At 42.1% G+C, this 17,295-nt stretch overlaps 4 protein-coding genes across 4 annotated transcripts in view; 1 reads left to right on the forward strand and 3 right to left on the reverse strand.

The window, feature by feature from the left end:
- The window catches only part of LOC6535481 (rho guanine nucleotide exchange factor 17), a 28,063-nt gene extending 19,028 nt beyond the window's left edge, over positions 1–9,035 (reverse strand). The window contains exon 1 of the mRNA XM_039375176.2: positions 8,756–9,035. The gene's annotated coding sequence lies outside the window, so the exon portion shown is untranslated. The remainder of the gene's footprint in view (positions 1–8,755) is intronic.
- A 737-nt stretch (positions 9,036–9,772) lies between these two features.
- LOC6535483 lies at positions 9,773–10,981 on the forward strand. The gene is made up of 5 exons (XM_002096078.3): positions 9,773–9,916; positions 10,064–10,342; positions 10,402–10,501; positions 10,561–10,611; positions 10,678–10,981. The coding sequence occupies exons 2-5, from the start codon at positions 10,068–10,070 to the stop codon at positions 10,759–10,761; spliced, it is 510 nt and encodes a 169-aa protein (XP_002096114.1). The 5' UTR covers positions 9,773–9,916; positions 10,064–10,067; the 3' UTR covers positions 10,762–10,981.
- Positions 10,982–11,024: 43 nt separating this feature from the next.
- Positions 11,025–12,999, reverse strand: LOC6535484 (inhibitor of growth protein 1). The gene is made up of 3 exons (XM_002096079.4): positions 12,649–12,999; positions 11,601–12,568; positions 11,025–11,539 (listed from the first exon to the last, which is right to left on the reverse strand). The coding sequence occupies exons 1-3, from the start codon at positions 12,788–12,790 to the stop codon at positions 11,333–11,335; spliced, it is 1,317 nt and encodes a 438-aa protein (XP_002096115.1). The 5' UTR covers positions 12,791–12,999; the 3' UTR covers positions 11,025–11,332.
- A 449-nt stretch (positions 13,000–13,448) lies between these two features.
- On the reverse strand, positions 13,449–16,627 carry LOC6535485 (zinc finger protein 26). The gene is made up of 5 exons (XM_002096080.3): positions 16,389–16,627; positions 15,981–16,307; positions 14,754–15,604; positions 14,378–14,698; positions 13,449–13,951 (listed from the first exon to the last, which is right to left on the reverse strand). Exons 1-5 carry the CDS (start codon positions 16,422–16,424, stop codon positions 13,804–13,806), a joined length of 1,683 nt encoding a protein of 560 aa, XP_002096116.3. The 5' UTR covers positions 16,425–16,627; the 3' UTR covers positions 13,449–13,803.
- Between the last annotated feature and the right edge of the window lie 668 nt (positions 16,628–17,295).

The raw sequence follows: 17,295 nt of genomic DNA on the forward strand, positions 1-17,295 counted from the left end.
TAATGGAATATATTGAAAGCCATTAGAAATGTATTTTTAAAGCTGTCAAAGCTAGAAATGTGTTTATTATTCAACTCATCCTCAGTCATCCAATATTTATGAAACTTTCTGTACCCGCGAATCTAGATATAAATGGTTGTGCCCGTGTGTACATAGAATTTTGTGTAAGGCATTATTTAGCCGAGATTTCTGGGGTGTTAGTCCATCGGATACAAATGTATCTTTCGCAGCGTAATCACTCAGGAATGCAGAAGCACAGATCTCTCTACGGCCTGGTCTATATTTATAATCCAACCAGATCCGAAGCTGGCTTATCAGCAGCTGGAGTTGCACTTGTCAAAACGACAGATACTAATGCACCTAATGTGCATAATCGCAACTGCGTCGCGCAAATAGAAGCTCCTCAAGGTCGCCGGAATAATGAGATCCGACTTCAAGCAGCTGATTTAGCTTATCTAGTACTTGGCCGGACTGCTCAGAATTTCCAAAACAAGTTTAGCACATAAATACTATACTGTCCGCGAGTAAATCCGTGAGTTTATTGTGAATTCTTTTAGCTGTACGCCAGCTTCTTGATAAATACACGGCTTTTTGAGTGTTTGCCCATGGAATACCTGGGCTGATAAACCACGCACAGATATCAGATCTGGCGACAAGGCAAAACGGGCGTCAGCAATCAGAAGTCAGAGATAACAAGATGTAAGAATGTCAAAAAATAATTAATAAATAAGAGTCCTCGCTCGAGAAGATGGTGATATGTACGTACGTACATTATAAATAGTTTGCCGCCACTCATAAATAAACAAAAATTCAATTAAAAGAGTATGCTGGCCAAATCTATATGGAGAACCATTAAAAAACCATAAAAGTTTTGACATGCTGCGAACATTTCGCTGTCAGCTGCAGAAGCGCTCCCATCTCATGGCTTCCATCTCCGAACAATAATAACAATTAAGCCAGCTCCTCAGTCCCCCGGGTAACACCTATTTTTTCGCTCTTTTTCGTAACTATTCCATAGGCCTGCCCTCTGCCAGCAGAGTCATTTTGACTGACACGTGACAGCGGGATCCGTGCCCATACCCATACCCATTTCCATATCCATGTCTATGCCCATGCCCCCTGTTGCACAACACCAGCCCACATCCCACAACTTCGTCGGCATGCAAAACTTCTTTGTTATGGCCTTTATGATTAATCTGCACAGCTTTTCAGCGGCATATCAGCAACACCTCCAGCTCCGCAGACCAGATGCGTGATGGGATTAGGAGCGCATCTAGCTGGGATCCCTTTCAATACCACTTACATGCACATAGCACACCTCCAGAGGTAGCTATTCCCAAGCCCATTCCCAATCCCAGTCCCAGTCCCAGTCCCAATCCAGATCCCAAGCTGGAGGCGACAACAGCGCACCTTTAATATCCATCGCTCACCTGAACTTGGACTTGAATTGAAATCAAGAGTGGCGTGGCCCAGAGACCTTGCCAGTCTCTTTTGCATTGCAAATCAAATGATTCTCCCAGTTCGTACCCCCCATCATCATTTGCAGGCTTGTGGGGCTCTGTAAAGTGTGAGCTTGAAATCGTATCTTTCGGTTCAAGTTCAGCTCGGTTTGGTTCAGAGCGGCAAGGAGGCACACATTAGAATGAGTCTAGGGGACACCCGATACTAAACATACATTGTTGGGGAATGCTCAGACTTTATATGATTATAAGTTAGAAGAGTGATTGCACTGAGAAGACCGCAGCTACGACCTATAAATTTATGTTTATGTCTTAAGTGAGCAAACAAAAATATTAACCATTAAATAAATTATTAAAATGACACCAAGCATTTATACGCAAGAATTTACATTTCTCAATATGAATAATTTTATCCATCTTATTCACTTAATACTCACTTCGGCTTAAGAATAGATAAGTTGAAGAGTTTTTCTCAAAACAAAGAGAATAAAAACTTTTAAGGTAAATTTCTTTGTCCGTATCTACAAATGCTTTATCAAAAAGAATGTGCCTTTTAACACCATATAGGGGTTTTCCCACAGTGTCTTGTATCGAACGTTTGCCCGTAGATCAAACCACAAAATCGTAACCCACACCTCGAAGCAAAAGGCGGCGAAAAATTGGCTCTCGGGGCGAGGCGCGTAAGACCAGATGCATTCGGCATTTGACATAGGAACAGACCAAAAATCCAGCCGGCCAAGATCGAAGATCAAATTATGTCAGTCAGTCGGTTAGTCAGCTATAAGCCAATCTGTCTGCCTGTCTGTCTGTCTGTTTGGGCCGACATTTCACTTTTGATTTTCGATTTCGTACTTTCACGAGCCGAGTTTCTGGGTTTCTGGCGTAGTGACCCCAAAGTTCAACCCGGTTGAACCCGACTCAATGTAGAAGCGATGCTGATAAAAATGGGATTGGGATTGGGATTGGGATTGGGCATGGGCATGGGCATGGAGAGGGTGTTGGAGCGGCAGTTTGGGGCTGAAGTGGGTCTTTAGCTGGAGCTGCACAACATTCAATTAGTACATATTAAATTGGTTTGCCCGTTGTTGTTGGTTTCTCTTTTTTGTAATTTTGTGGGAATTTTTTTTTATTTCTTTGGCCAGTCCGAACAATGAAGCGGAACTTAACTCGATTTAAGTTTTTATGAGCGGTATTTTGTAGTTTGTATCTGCTGCCTTGTATCAGCAGGCAGCGATAAATTGTGTTATGAAAGTGCACTGCAGATGCAGTGCAGGAAGACCCCGACTTCGACTCCAACTCCGACTTGGAGTTCGACTCCGTCTCTGACTCCGACTGCGACTTCGATCCCAGATGCGCCAGTCGAGAGTCAAAGTTGAACAGCAACATGGACTTTAAAGTCTCTGGCCATTGATTGTTACATCGATTTGGATGATAACTCTGCGGCAATCAAGCGGAGATCGAAATTCAGCGAACACGGGGGAAATCACTTTCATAAATTTATGGCCAGTTCTTTATCTAATCGGTACTTAAGCTGGCGAACAATTAAGACAATTATTAAACTGGGTTATTTCCGCGTTGAGATTACCGCAGTTAGGTAAATCAAGAAACCACACTTTACTTAAATTATATACAGAGTAACCATCTTTGGGGTATTAAAATGTAATTAATAAGTATGCGATTAAAGCAGATTATTAAAGTGAAAATAAGTGCTAAAAACTCGGTTTAATTTCCGATAATTCATTTGCACATGTAGAAATCTTATTTGGAGTAGCTAGCTTTTATTTCATAAGAATCTCAGTTTTATTGAAGAGTTCGGCTATACAAAGTATTAAATACTTAATAACTTAATCTCTGGACTTACTAAAAATCCAACAACAGAGTTGCTATCTAATCAAACTACGCCCCAATGCGAACATCTCGTCTGTGCAACTTTCCAGATAAATCTCAAGATTATTCCGCAGAAGGGATGAGCATTTAAATACATAGAAGAACTATGCATATATATTTGTGATCCCCCAACTATGTTTTCACATACAAATGCAGGTTGCATAACCCGGATGCCCGATTAGCCATCTGATACGAAAGCTATTCTCAGGCGCTTTGATGGATTTCAATTACGTAAGCTCCGTTTCCACATTGATATATGCACAAGGGTCGTTGGAAAGGTGGCCGCAGGAGGAGGTGTAATCCCATCAAAGTTCGATCGTCGTCGTTTCCTAATTTTCGGGTTCCGGACTCCAGGTTTTCGCTGCCGGGGCAGCCACCTAAATGCTAAATGCACGCCGAGATGGATAGCGTTTTGGGCGCTGTGGGCGTGCTCGCAGCTAACTATGGACGAGGTCGTGAGTATCACTCAAATTGCCTTGCCGCATTCATCATCGGACAGCGGCCGAAACAGAAACAGAAACAGTAAATGTAACATGTGAGCATTGGGGTGGTCCCCCAGATCTCGGTGAATAATTATGATCTTCGGGTTGCCCTATACGAAAGTCTCGGAAAGTGAAAGCGGCACTCTTCTAAAGGTTATTAAGAAACCTGGGTGCATAGTGTGTTTATGTATTTATAAAGAAGTTAAACATTAGGTCAGATATGAAAATACATTTATGTGTGAAGTAAATACAAGATTTAATTTTTTTGATTGGAGTAGAATTTTTAGTATTACACAAACGCCATTAAAAGAGTTTTAATGATAAGTAACATATGAATCAGAATCTAATTTAGTTTATTATGATTCCTTTAATTTACTTAAATACCCTCAGTTATTACAGTAAACTAAAATAAACCATAAGAGGTAATAAAGTGCCGCAGTTGTGGGTCCACCCTATTTAATAAGACACACACCGCAGTTAAAGTCGTTTTTGCTGTCCCATTGGAGCTGTTAGTTTAGCCGGCTGGGGGGCGTGGCCGTTCAGCGCTGAACTCCTTTGGCAGAGACGACGTCGTTATATACGAGGCCCCATAGTGGGCCGAGCTCTGGCACATATCCGAATATGAGCTTGGAGGGACCACTTGTCTCCAGCGACAGTTTGCCACTTTCTCACCTCCCCCAGGAGTCGAAGGAGAAGCAGGACTGAAATGGGATTGCGAATGGAAATGGGATGGGGGCTGGGAGCTGGGAGCTGAAAGCAACCGATTCCCGACCAGGCAATAAAAGTTCACCACAGGGACAGGACAGTCGCAGGGGCGGTGGGAGGTCTGCAGTTGGGCTTAGCTTTTCATTACTTTATTTTCGAGTCTGGGCTCAATCTAAATCTGTCTTGCCAATAACAGCAATGCCACCAAAACAAGAACACCAAAAGCAACAACACCAGCCGGCGAGCGGGAAAACTGCACCGGACTCGCGGTGCTCGTTTAAATGCGGAGTCGCAATGGCATTCGTTGTTTGAAAATCCAAAACAGACAGACAAAAAGAAAAGAAGAAATAAGTATATTACTCTAAAGGTTATCCCAATCATTGAGATTCGCGAATACCCTACGAGGTATTTGGTTACCACGAATTATGCAGCAAATAGAAGGCACCACCCCTCTTTGTGGCACGATCGGAATGCCGATCGAATCAAAGTTACTGGATGCTAATATTAATCATGTATTTTGATTTAATCTTTACTCCAGTGTTCCCATTCACAGCTGAGAATTTATATTGGAAATAAGCATTCCTCCACAACCATTTTCCGATCTCTTTAGCCAAAATGTAAATCAATTAATCCGATTATTTAATCAGTTAATTTAACCGACACCTGTCCTGATATTTAATACTTTTTTTAGGTGACACAACCTAAAAAACGCTATATTAAACAGGTTTGGTGTGATAAGGGAACAGCGTTGGTTCGTTATTATTATAGTAATAAAAGTTTATCCCATTTTGTATTTTTAATAAGGTTTAAAAGCACCTAAGACTTTGTTGTTAACTTGTGATAATACAAATGTGTTATTTTCCATTCGAGCCAGTCAGTCACTCACCGGACACGCCTTCAAATAGGGTATATGTAGGTCTTAGAAGAAAAACTAGGAGTCGAAGGAGCTGGCGGGCCAAAAGGAAAACAGAAATCGTTTTTGCGCAATCCTCACAGATCTGATAAGCAGTTAGAGAGCATTAGACCAGCTAGCACACACTCGCAAACAGCAAACTGCAAACGGCAAACAGCAAACAAACCAATAGACAAACGGAGAAACACATCCACAGCAGGCCCAAAGTGTCTGGGCCAGAGTCTGAGTCTGAGAGTTTGGCTCTGAAAGCCCCAGCATCAGCATCAGCATCAGTACAGCATCAGCATAAAGCCAGCGTCGAGTCAAAATCCCCAAGCCCCAATCCCAACTGGCCCGACCGGGATAATTTTTGAGTGTTGCAGCACTGACTGAGCTTAGCTTGCTGGCTCGGCTCCCAAAAGATCTCCTCCAGATCCCCAGATCCCCCAGTTCCACCAGTTCCCCCAAATGCCCAGCAATCCCACCAATCCAATGACTTGAGACTCGCGACGTAACATGCAACATTACATGCCTATAATTTGTTTTCACACAGCAGGACGTTTTCACTCCATAAGACATCAGAAAGAGGTCTTAAATGGTCACATTACTGCCATTTCCAACAGCGTTCAAATGTTCAAAAACGACTGCGACTACGGCTGCATCTTCTCCAGAGTTTCAATGGCCGTGCCTTTTGGCCAGATCTTTGCTACACAGCCTGCGGGCAATGCAATAATGTTTGCTAACTGTTATTTAATATAGTCATTATTTGGCCACAACTTGTCCCACTAAGCAAATGGCACTTCATTCCCCAATTTTCCAACGCGTCCCCCGCGGTATCATTCTGCCGCATCCTCATTCATGCACCGTTGTGGCCCGAACTTTGGCAGACGCAATATGGGTATAGTGCATCCTACACTTTATAAAAAAAATCATAGCCTAAGAATACTTTAAGGCGCTTAAATTTATTAATCAATATATAAGAAACAATAATTCCAAATCTTATTTTGTTGGGTAATTCTCATTATTAGGTCTTTATAAATAATGTGCAAATAAGAAAAGTGTACCAATGTATCAATAGAAATACATTATATATACTGTTATATAGCAACATAGCTTAAACTTTGCAATCTCTCAAATTTTTATCTTAAAGATATTTCCATAGCATTTGGGTATTAAATTACTACTTCAATTCGTTTCATTTGTAAGGTAACGCAATTTTGGAAGGAATTTATCACTATTTCCTTATGAGATCGCTTAAAAAAATCGATGATTTCAATAACATTCTTTACAATTCATATAACACTTTAGAAATAAATAAAATCGGCAAATTGAATTTTACATTTGATTTATTTGGTTTCCTTTTAATTTCCTTTTCATGTGGAATGGCTATAAATCGTGAGTTTAGTGTAACAGATACGAATTACTTCTTGCATCACTGCACCGATGATCGAATGCACAAGTGCCGGGGCTGGTCATCTACTGCTCCTCCTCCTCCAGCTCCTTCTGCTCCTTATCCCACTGCATCCCAGTCTATCTGGCGGGGCATACGACCCCGTTTCCCCTTCCGCCATCTCTTTTCACAACTGAGGGTAAGCCCCAATTTGGATTATTTGTAGACATTAAATAAGCTGCGGCCACTGCAAATGCTGGTGGAATTAAGTCGCGCCAAAGTTAAAAATATCCGCGAGACGTCTCGGGATTGTCCCATTGCGAAGTTCCTAGATCGAGTTGTGCCGATAAAGGTGCAGCTGCAGATCAGCTTAACTTGGATGAACAGAGAAGCAGAGGAGCAGAGTAGCAGGCGAGGATCAGGATGGGAGGGTATGTGAGTTACCAGGTAAGAATCATCTTTTCACAATTCAATTGAGTGGCAGGCGGGGCATTTACATATTAGCATACCAAGTGTCCTTTACCGTTATGGCCAGGTAACAATATAATATGAGAGACTGCAAAACAAACAACAAAACAAAACAAAGCCAACTACCAACTGCTGCCCACACTAAACAAGTTAACATTAAGCGTCGGCAACAGTCAGCAGTCAACACCGAACAATAACAATAACAATAGCAATAAAAATAAAAATAAAATACACGAAAGGAGCGGAAGGGTGAGGGGCAAGGAAAACACAACACGAAAAAGTATCTTCAAAATACACTTATGCTGTCTTTTTATGGCATATCTTTTACTTATTTGCCCGCACTTAAGTATCGCTGCTCTTTTCTTCAGATTTTCCCCTTTTTTATTTTCTGTTGTTTTTTCGATTTCGATTTGTATTTTTATACCTGTTACTCGTAGAGTAAAAGGGTATACTAGATTCGTTGAAAAGTATGTAACAGGCAGAAGGAAGCATTTCCGACCATATAAGGTATATATATTCTTGATCAGGATCAATAGCCGAGTCGATCTGGCCATGTCCGTCCGTCTGTCTGTCCGTATGAACGTCTAGATCTCAGGAACTATAAAAGCTAGAAAGTTGAGATTAGGCATACAGACTCCAGAGACATAAACGCAGCGCAAGTTTGTCGATTCATGTTTCCACGCCCACTCTAACGTCCACAAACCGCCCAAAACTGCCACGCCCACACATTTGAAAAATGTTTTAATATTTATCATTTTTGTATTAGTCTTGTAAATTTCTATCGATTTGCCAAAAAACTTTTTGCCACGCCCACTCTCACGCCCACAAACCGCAAAAAACTGTCAGTGCTGAAGACTCTCCTTCGCACTTTCACTAGCTGAGTAACGGGTATCAGATAGTCGGGGAACTCGACTATAGCGTTCTCTCTTGTTATTTTTATTTTCGTAAATTAAACGAAATCGAAATATAGGTCGTCGGCGCGCAGTCTGATTTCGGATTCCGCTTTAATTTTTTTCGAGCCTCTCCCTCTAAAAAACCCCTTCGAAAATCAGAAAAATCGGAGATGAAAAAAACTCCTGATCTCGAAAAACACTTCCAAGAGATGCGAGCCAAGTTTCGAGAGCATTATTGGCACGAATTATTAACCTTTTCTTATGCCATGCTTCATTTTTTGTTGGGATCCAAATTGCTTTTTTTTTTTTGATTTTTTTGGTGGTGCACTTTAAGCCCACATCTCTTTGGGGCGAAAAATTGGCCCAAACATACAGCGCGGAATGAGCCACAATTCGGCACGAAAGATCGTTCCAATTGGAACATGAGACCGCGAAGAGTGCACCTCCATGCATTCGCAATCGCATTTGCACTCGCACTCGTATTCATACTTATTCATAAGTCCAAAGAACTTTCACACAACTGGGTTAATGGCTAGTCATCATCGCCACCATAGGCGCCTTCTGATGTACATACGTACTTGGTATGGGTACAGGTATGGGATCCGGTGGAGCTGACCTTGCCCACGCAGAGTGGGTAATGTGTTATGCCCTTCGATTCAACTCGATTAGATTGGATTCGATTCAATTCGATTCGGGTTTTCACCTTTCTACCGTTACGAGGCGATCACTGGGAAGTTGGAGCACAGCGCACTATTTGATTTGATTTGATGGATTTGAATTCCGCGCGAATCGCGGTTAATCCCACTGATAACTAATTCACGCAGCGCGAGCGGCTTCTGTGTTGGCGCTTTTATCCGCGTAGACCTCCGAACACGGCCAAATGTAATTGCCAAATGAAGATCACTCCAACAACCGGCCCTGTATTCTGCCGTGAGGTTGTTGTTGCTGCAGTCCCGACACATGGTGAATATTCGTATTGGTATTCGGTCAGCTCAGCTGCTCTGCTGGTCTGATGCACAGTGGGACTGATCGGTGGTAAGAAATTAGTTGTTAAAAGTTTTTTAAAAAGTGTGTAAAACCAATAAAACAAGCCAAAAACTGGTTTTAAAATAAAATAAAAAATAAAAGAATATATGCAAAATATATGATAATATTTTGCAATTACTTAAATAGATAGACACTTTTTTTAATATTAATTATAATATAAATGTTTTAGAAACATCATGGACTAAGAAAACACGAAAAGAAATAGAGGTTGTCAAAATTTTTTTCATATTTCCACTGTAGATAACTCACAAAGCTAACTGGGTGCTCATAAATGCGTTTTCATTTAAAATCGATAGTTTCTTATCGATCAATAGTTAAAATGTATTTTTTTTATTCAGTAAAAAGGTTTATTAAAATATGCAAAAAAATAAGTCTGATTTTGCCTAAATAAATATTCATTGAAATGGAATTCTTTTTAAATATATAAAAATTAAAAAGTAAAGAAATCAAACAATTCAAATTTTCGCAGAATTTAAAATGTATACTTTTTATTTCATATGTAGCAAAAATATATTTTCCGATAAATAAGTATCGATAATTCCCATTTTTACGCACGCGTGACAACCCTATTACTCAAGCCATTGTTGTTTTTTCAATTAAGCGATTATTATTTAAAAAAGGTACGCCCACGCCCTAGAAACCAAAACAATCTGGACATTTTTAAAGGATATATCACAGGATAACCTTTCGAAGTAACTATCACTTGAAAAACTGAAGAGAATAGTAAATTTGGACGGCGTTTTCAATGACCAAAATATTTGGGCGTTGACGCTGTCACGCAGGCCAAATAATTTTGTGATTGAAAAGTGTTTATAGTGTTCCCCGGTGTTTTCCCACAGCAACATGGTAGTGCTGAGTTCCTGCTGGTCGCCTATCATCTGGTCGGATAATGTCCGGACGGGGAGTTACGCCGTGGCCGCCTATACGGCTGCACTATCCGCCGTAATGATCACGCTGATTTCTTATATGCTGGCAGGCGGGGAGTCTGCGCAGCTCTATTCCCCGCTCTTTGAGACGGATATCCGTTCATCGATGCCCGTGGCAGGTGGATTCTTCATCATCTACTTCCTGCTGATCATCCTGTCCTCCTATTTGGTCTACTACGGCATTAAGATCAGGTAAGACAAGCTTTTGCTTCATATATCCATTGATCCAGTCACGACTTATCTATTTGCAGCACTCGGGGATGGCTACTGCCCTGGTTGGGTCTCATTGGCCTGGCCATTCTCTTTCAGTTTTGCTGGAGCCTGTGGCTTATTGGAGGCTACTATATTTATGTGAGTGCCAACTACTTTTTGCATGAATTGAAGCTAATAAATTAATTTTTCGCCGACAGCTGGAGCAAACCTTCTCGGCCCTTTTAAACTTTGTTTGGGTAGCCTATAATGTAAGTGGTTGAGATTCAAAATCCTGGATCATCATGTTTATAAACCCATTTTACTTATACCCTCAGATCTATTGCTGGCTGGTGGTCTTTTCGCAATACCAGATATTCCTGGAGATCCAGAATCCAAACATTGAGCTGCTTATGCCATGATAGGAGAACCTTCGTACGAAAGCTCGAATAATCCATTAAAATACTTTTTAACTTGACACATATCAGAAGCTCCGTCCATGCGCATTTTTACAATAAGAATTCCGTACAATATATATATATTTATATATTTTACACACCTTTATACACAATCAATTATACTAATGTGTAAATCGAATGCCTTAGTCTGCTAAACGACAATTAAACAAATAGATTCGTAAAACTACTGGATACGGGGCTCCTTGAGACCAAGAAATCATTGTGGGTTTTGAATATCAACGTTTATTACCGTAAATTAAGTTTAGGTGTACTCTAATTATACGAGTTTGTGTGTGTATGTGTGTGTGTGATTACATCGAGAAAGGTATTATTTGTACAGAAACTTTAAATGAAAACTGACGACCTTTAACCACAGAAGCAGGGTATCTAAACTGGATGAAAGACGAGGAAGTCGAAAAAGGATCGGGTATAAGAAAGTCATTAAATATACATAAAGGTAAATCTTAGGATCGAATATTTTACAGAGCCTGGTGTTTGACACAGAGCAATGGGCTGGGATCGCTGGCCTAATAAACTAGGTCTTCTCCTCCTTCTCCTTGTTGTAGCGCTCCAGTTCCTTGAGGAACTGCGCCTTGGGTTTCATTACATTTGGCCGTTCTCCGCGGCAGTTGGGGCAGAACCACTTGCCCTTTGGTTTGAGCACCAGGGAGACGCACGAAAAATGGAACCACTCGATGGGGCACAGGTCGTTGTCGCACAGGATCATCTCGCCGAAAGAAATCTGCAACAAAAAAAGCGATTTGTGGCGAATCTTTTTAAAAGCAAAAGTACTGCGAACTCACCTGATTGCAGACACAGTAGGTCGGCTCGTCCGGATCAATGGTCTCCGGCGGAGGCGTCTCCTCGCGCGTACTGGCATTGGCATTTGAAGCCCCAGATCCGCGTACCTTGCGTTTCTTCTTCTTGCCGGAGTTGTTGCCACCGACTACGCCGGCTCCGCTTCCGCTGGCACCACCACCTCCAGCTGCTCCACTGCTCGTGGCTACTGAGCCGCTAGCCAAACTGCCGGAAGCCGACTGTAGACTAGCCTTGCGTCCTTGTCCCGCTCCACTGGCACCGCCCAACGAGGATTTGCGCTCGGCACTGCCACCACCACTACCACTGGCTTCATTTGCAGAGTTGGACTCGTTGCCGCCCATTTCCAGAGAGCTTCCGTTGTTGACAACGCTCTCGTTTCGCCTCCTCGACCTCTTGCTGCCTGTGCGCTGAAGATCCCCGCCAGCACCGCCTCCTCCACCGCTGACATTGCCATTTGAGCCGCTGTTGCCGCCATTACTGACATGGCTTGAGCGCTCCGAGTTGGACGTTGAGCCGCTACAGTTGCCGGAGGTCATGGCAATGGAACTGGACACAACACCACTTGCATAGCCGCCCAAGGCGTAGAGATTTTTGGCCGAAAGCAGGCCGTTTCCATTCAGGCCGCCATTGCCGGTGCCCGCTTGGTTGCCCTGCTCCCTCATCGGGCTCTGCAGACGTTGCAGCTTCGAGGGCGCGCCATCGTCCAGAAGCGCATACCGATCGCGGTCCTCCTTCAGGTCCAGGTTCTGCTGGTCGGTGTCCAGCTGCCGCAACTTTCCGTCAATTATCTCCTGCATATGATTGACGATCTGCATTTTTTCGTCGCCCAGTTCCTGCGCCTGAATGAGACTCTGGTGCATCCTGGAGATGCTTCTGGACCGTCGCCCGGCATCCAGGGAGGTTTGCAGGGACAGATACAGGTCGTAGTAGTGGTCCACGTCGCGAATGAGGCCTGCAAATCGAAAAGATTGCCCCAAGAGGAAGGTTAGGTTTTTCGCTTTTCCAACAGGCGTACTTTTGGCCAGAGCTCACCTCTGTACTGGACATCTATATCGCGGATGCGGGACAACTGGCGCTGCACGTCGTCCGGCAGGTTCTCCACCGAATCGATATAGTTGTCCACATAGGTGGCCGAATTGATGGCTTCCGACTCGGATGCAATGGGGTTTATCATCTTGTTTGGACTGCGAATCGCTCTATTTCCGGCGCGACATCGGCTCGGGGACGTGGGATCAGGTGAGAGCTGCTCTTCCGGCGCTCTGGAAGGGATCGGCTGACTATATAGTGCTCCGATTCCACTCAGTTCCAACTTTTTGTATGGCGTTGCGAGTCGCAACTTGCGACTGTACTCGTGTGTGCGTGTATGTGTGCGTAGGTTTTATTTATATGTATGTATACAATGGATGGTGCTTTGCAACACTAATCGGCTGGTGTTTTGCTGCACTGAAAACAGGGTGGTTAACGGTACTGTTGTTTCAGTTGAACTTTTTATAATTGAATTTATATAGTTTTAAAAGCTTGTAACACATTATTTATTTATCAATTCCAATTCATCAATAGAAAGTATTTAAAATAGTTTCTCACATTCCTGAAAAAAAGCAATAAAATTAATACTTTTAATATTGTTAATTCAAATTATTCTTATAATCATAATGGTAAAATTATTCTATTGCCCTGTTATCTTTTACTGTGACTTTTGAACAGCCAAAAACTAGTATTGAAAAAACATTCAAGGCCAACCCTTTCAACTATTTGCATTTGCGTGGGAAACTGGAGTAATTCAAATATCCATATAACCTGCATTTTTAAATTAGGAAAAAGAAGTGCAATTATTTTATTTTTTGTTTGGTTACTAGTTTATTTCAATATTCTTTCTTTGTGACATACGTCAAGTGAGAAGTCAAATTTCATGTTAGTCAATACATAATAATCCTCCTTATACTAATAATATATTTACAATATATGTTTTCTGTCTCAATTTTCTATGTCGGCACTTACTTCATGTGCAATCAGCCTAAAAGTATTACGTATATTTGCCATGTGAGTATACCGATATTTATACAAATTAGATGTATTCAAAGAGTTTGAGTCTATTCTTCCCGAGTTCTGGCTCGCACTTCTTGTGCATTTGGCTTAATCATAGTGAAGTAATGTTTTTGAGATTCGAAGTCCAGCTTGTCGATATCGTTAGTAGCTTTGAAAATCTGTAAGTATATATTGCAGTCTGTTGATTTCCTCTTCCTCGGCTTCTTGCACATTATCCCTATGCAATTTGGAGGTTTTGTGTTTGTTTAGATTATATCTATGACGGTAGTGAACATCACAGAGCTCGCACCTGGTGAAATAAATAAAAAACAAGAGAGAACGCTATAGTCGAGTTCCCCGACTATCTGATACCCGTTACTCAGCTAGTGGAAGTGCGGGAGAGTTTTTAACACTGACAGTTTTTGGCGGTTTGTGGGCGATAGAGTGGGCTTGGCAACATGAATCAACAAACTTGCGCAGCGTCTATGTCTCTGGACAGGCCCGGCGACAGGGAATACGGGCCCTGGGGATACAACTCGCGGACGGACAGACAGACAGACGGACGGATCGACTCGGCTGTTGATCCTGATCAAGAATATATATACTTTATATGGTCGGAAACGCTTCCTTCTGCATGTTACATACTTTTCAACGAATCTAGTATAGCCTTTTACTCTACGAGTAACTGGTATAATTAAATGGGCAATATTCGGCATCTAAGGTTTTTTGCACCCACCTATGAGGACGTTTTCCTGTGTGTACATCCAGGTGCTTTGTAAGTAGTGAGCGCAGCAAGAAGCCCTTCAAGCAGATATCACAGCGAAACGGAAACTTTTCATGTAAAGCCTGATGCCGCTTCATAGCAGATGGGTCTGCGAATGACCTGTGACAATTTTTGCACTGGAAGGGCCTGGTGCCGTTGTGGGAGTTCATATGTAGGGCTAGACCGTTCTTGCTGGTATAACTTTTGGGGCACTTGATGCAGTAGTGGCGACTGGCGCCTTCTTCCCTGGATTTCTTCTGCGAGCGAATGCGATTGCCTGCCCCATGAACATTTCTGAAGTCATGGGAAATGATTAGATGACAGGACCACCAAATAGTTCAGTTCCTACCTCTCGTGTCTGTGACGACTACTTGCGTTTGAGAACGACTCATTGCAATGGTTGCAGCGAAAGGGATGCTCCCCCTTGTGCCGCACCCTTACGTGAATGTTGCGCGTATATACATCGTAGAACTTCTTCGGGCACTCTGGGCACTCAAAGTCCTTGGCGCTATTGTGTCGGAGCAAGTGCATCTGTAGCTGAATGCGTTGGCGGAAAGAGTGTCCGCACTTGTCGCAGACGTAATTGAAGGGCTTGGCTTGAACTCTTTCGCGCTGCCTTCGTTTCTTCTCCTCTGGACTCACCCTCAATCGAGGTCGCTTTGGTAGTGGAAGCGAATACTTTGGTTCAGCTTCTTTTTGGCTATTGTATTCACCCAACACAACCTTATAGACCTTAGCTCCGTACTCTACTTTACCAATCTCTGCCTCAGTCTTACATTTTTGTATGCTAATTATTTCATTGCATGATGGCTTATTTTGCTGCAGAGCTAAGACTTTTTCTGTATCTTCGCCAAGACCTAAGTCGTCTTCACTCAGTGACTGAGTGACTCTAGTGAGTGACTCTAGATCCAGTGGAAAGTCCTCTTCATCCAGGGCGCAATCACTTTCGGACCACAGCTCTGGGCTGAAATCTTCTGGTCCTAGGACTTCCTGCGCCTGCTGGACGGACTCTTCATAGAGGACATTTTCCAGCTCAGACTCCATTTCTTCGTCACAAATTTGGAAATTGTACTTTTCCGTCGTCTGCCTAAGCTTTTTGTCAATCTGCTGGCACTTGCCTCGGAATTCTACGGCTTTTTTCAGAGTTTCCTGGCACGTTGCACAAATGTGATGCGGTAGCTCCTTTACTCCTTGTTGAATCTGCATAAAATGTAAGTTCATTTATTCACTCGACTTTATTTTATCTTTAGATGGTGGATTGATTTTTCTGTTAAATTTTAAGAAATATAACTGCGTATATTTTTATTAGCCATCAAATATTCTTGTTATATATGCATATACATATTTATGCACATTCTCCTATGTAAACATATGATACTTAGGCCGAATTATCAACTTATTTTCTGTGTATAAGAAATTACATATTATGTACCCTATAAACCTTATCAACAAACTTTACTTATGAAGCGAAGATGGAGGAATACACAAGTATGTAGAGTATACACAATGAAGTTAAATGATTAGTTTTATATGCAATTTTCGCAAAACAAATCAACCCACTCCTTGTTAGACATACCCATACTCCAGTGGTGACCTTTATGTGGTGGAGGAGCGCCATGTTGTCCCTGTCATAGAGATCCTTAACACCCTCGTCCCGTGATATGATGCGAAAGCAAGTGCGACACTTGCTACCAGGCGGGAGATCCCATTCCTGGAGCCCAGAGCTTTCCTCTTCAGAATGACTGTCAAAGAACGCACTGTCTGGCGTGGCAGTGGAGCTGGTGGCGTCATTGTCGTCTGGCTCCGTCAGGAGTAGTTTCACTAGCTTTTTGTTGACCTGCCTTGAGGAGCGCTCATTTCGCGCTCTTTTCACCGTGTCGTTGTTGTTGTTTGACTGGCTCTCCTTAAACAAGAAAAGAACAGAAGGTATATATATACGAGATTAGAATACTAATGATGCACAAGAGGAGTCTGAGTGACACACCCATTTTGAATGGCTGGCTTTCCTGGACGACCACATCTTGGAAAGTTATCCGCAAATGATTGGGTTTTTTTCGTTTTGGCAATATTGAGTGAAAAGTTTCGCGGGCTGTTGGGAAATTTTTCCCCCGGAAAATGAGTTTGCTTTAACCGTGATGTTTTTTTAAAGAACTCGCAGAGAAATCTGTTGCCGCGGATGTGAACTGCGCACTTCATCTTTTGCCGGCAAACTGCGAATTTTCTGCAAAACAGCAAGCCGGGTTTGCAGGGCTGCACAACCTTGAACTAGGGGTTGAATTCAGGGCTGCGGCCATGTGCGTAGCTAAAAACACTTTTCAGGGGCTGCGATTATAGTACATTGCTTCAAGCATTTATTATCTTTAATTATTTGGGTTTATCTTTAGCTTGCTCTTTCATTAAAACTAGCAAATAGCTTCCCCACAAAGCGAGTTTTCATACACCTAACTTTTATTTTAGAATATCAAGTAAAGCGGAAAACTAAATAATTTGTTGACCAGTGTAATAGGTAAAAATACACAGAGGTGCATAAATAGATACCTGAGTTACTCATTTCACTGCAGCTTAGAGAGATAAAGCTGTATAGTTAAAGCGAGGAAAATAGGATGTCTAATTATAGCATCAGAATAAATAATGTAACATTAGGTATTTATGCAATTTATAGAAACCATTTTAACAATCTTAGTTTTTATTTTGAAAAAAAAGTACTATCTAAAACAAAGTTAAGTAATGATGAAGGCGAATTTAGTACAGATTTTCCAGATTCTTTTGCTCTTCAACTTTCATGCGAAGATTCATGTTCTTGCAGTGGGCCAAAGACCAAAGATTTAGATTCCTCTGCCAGGAATTGGATGATGTATTCCTGGCTGTTCATTGCGCATTCATTAAGGATA

Source organism: Drosophila yakuba, chromosome 3R, assembly GCF_016746365.2.
Source record: "Drosophila yakuba strain Tai18E2 chromosome 3R, Prin_Dyak_Tai18E2_2.1, whole genome shotgun sequence".
NCBI classification, from domain to species: domain Eukaryota; kingdom Metazoa; phylum Arthropoda; class Insecta; order Diptera; family Drosophilidae; genus Drosophila; species Drosophila yakuba.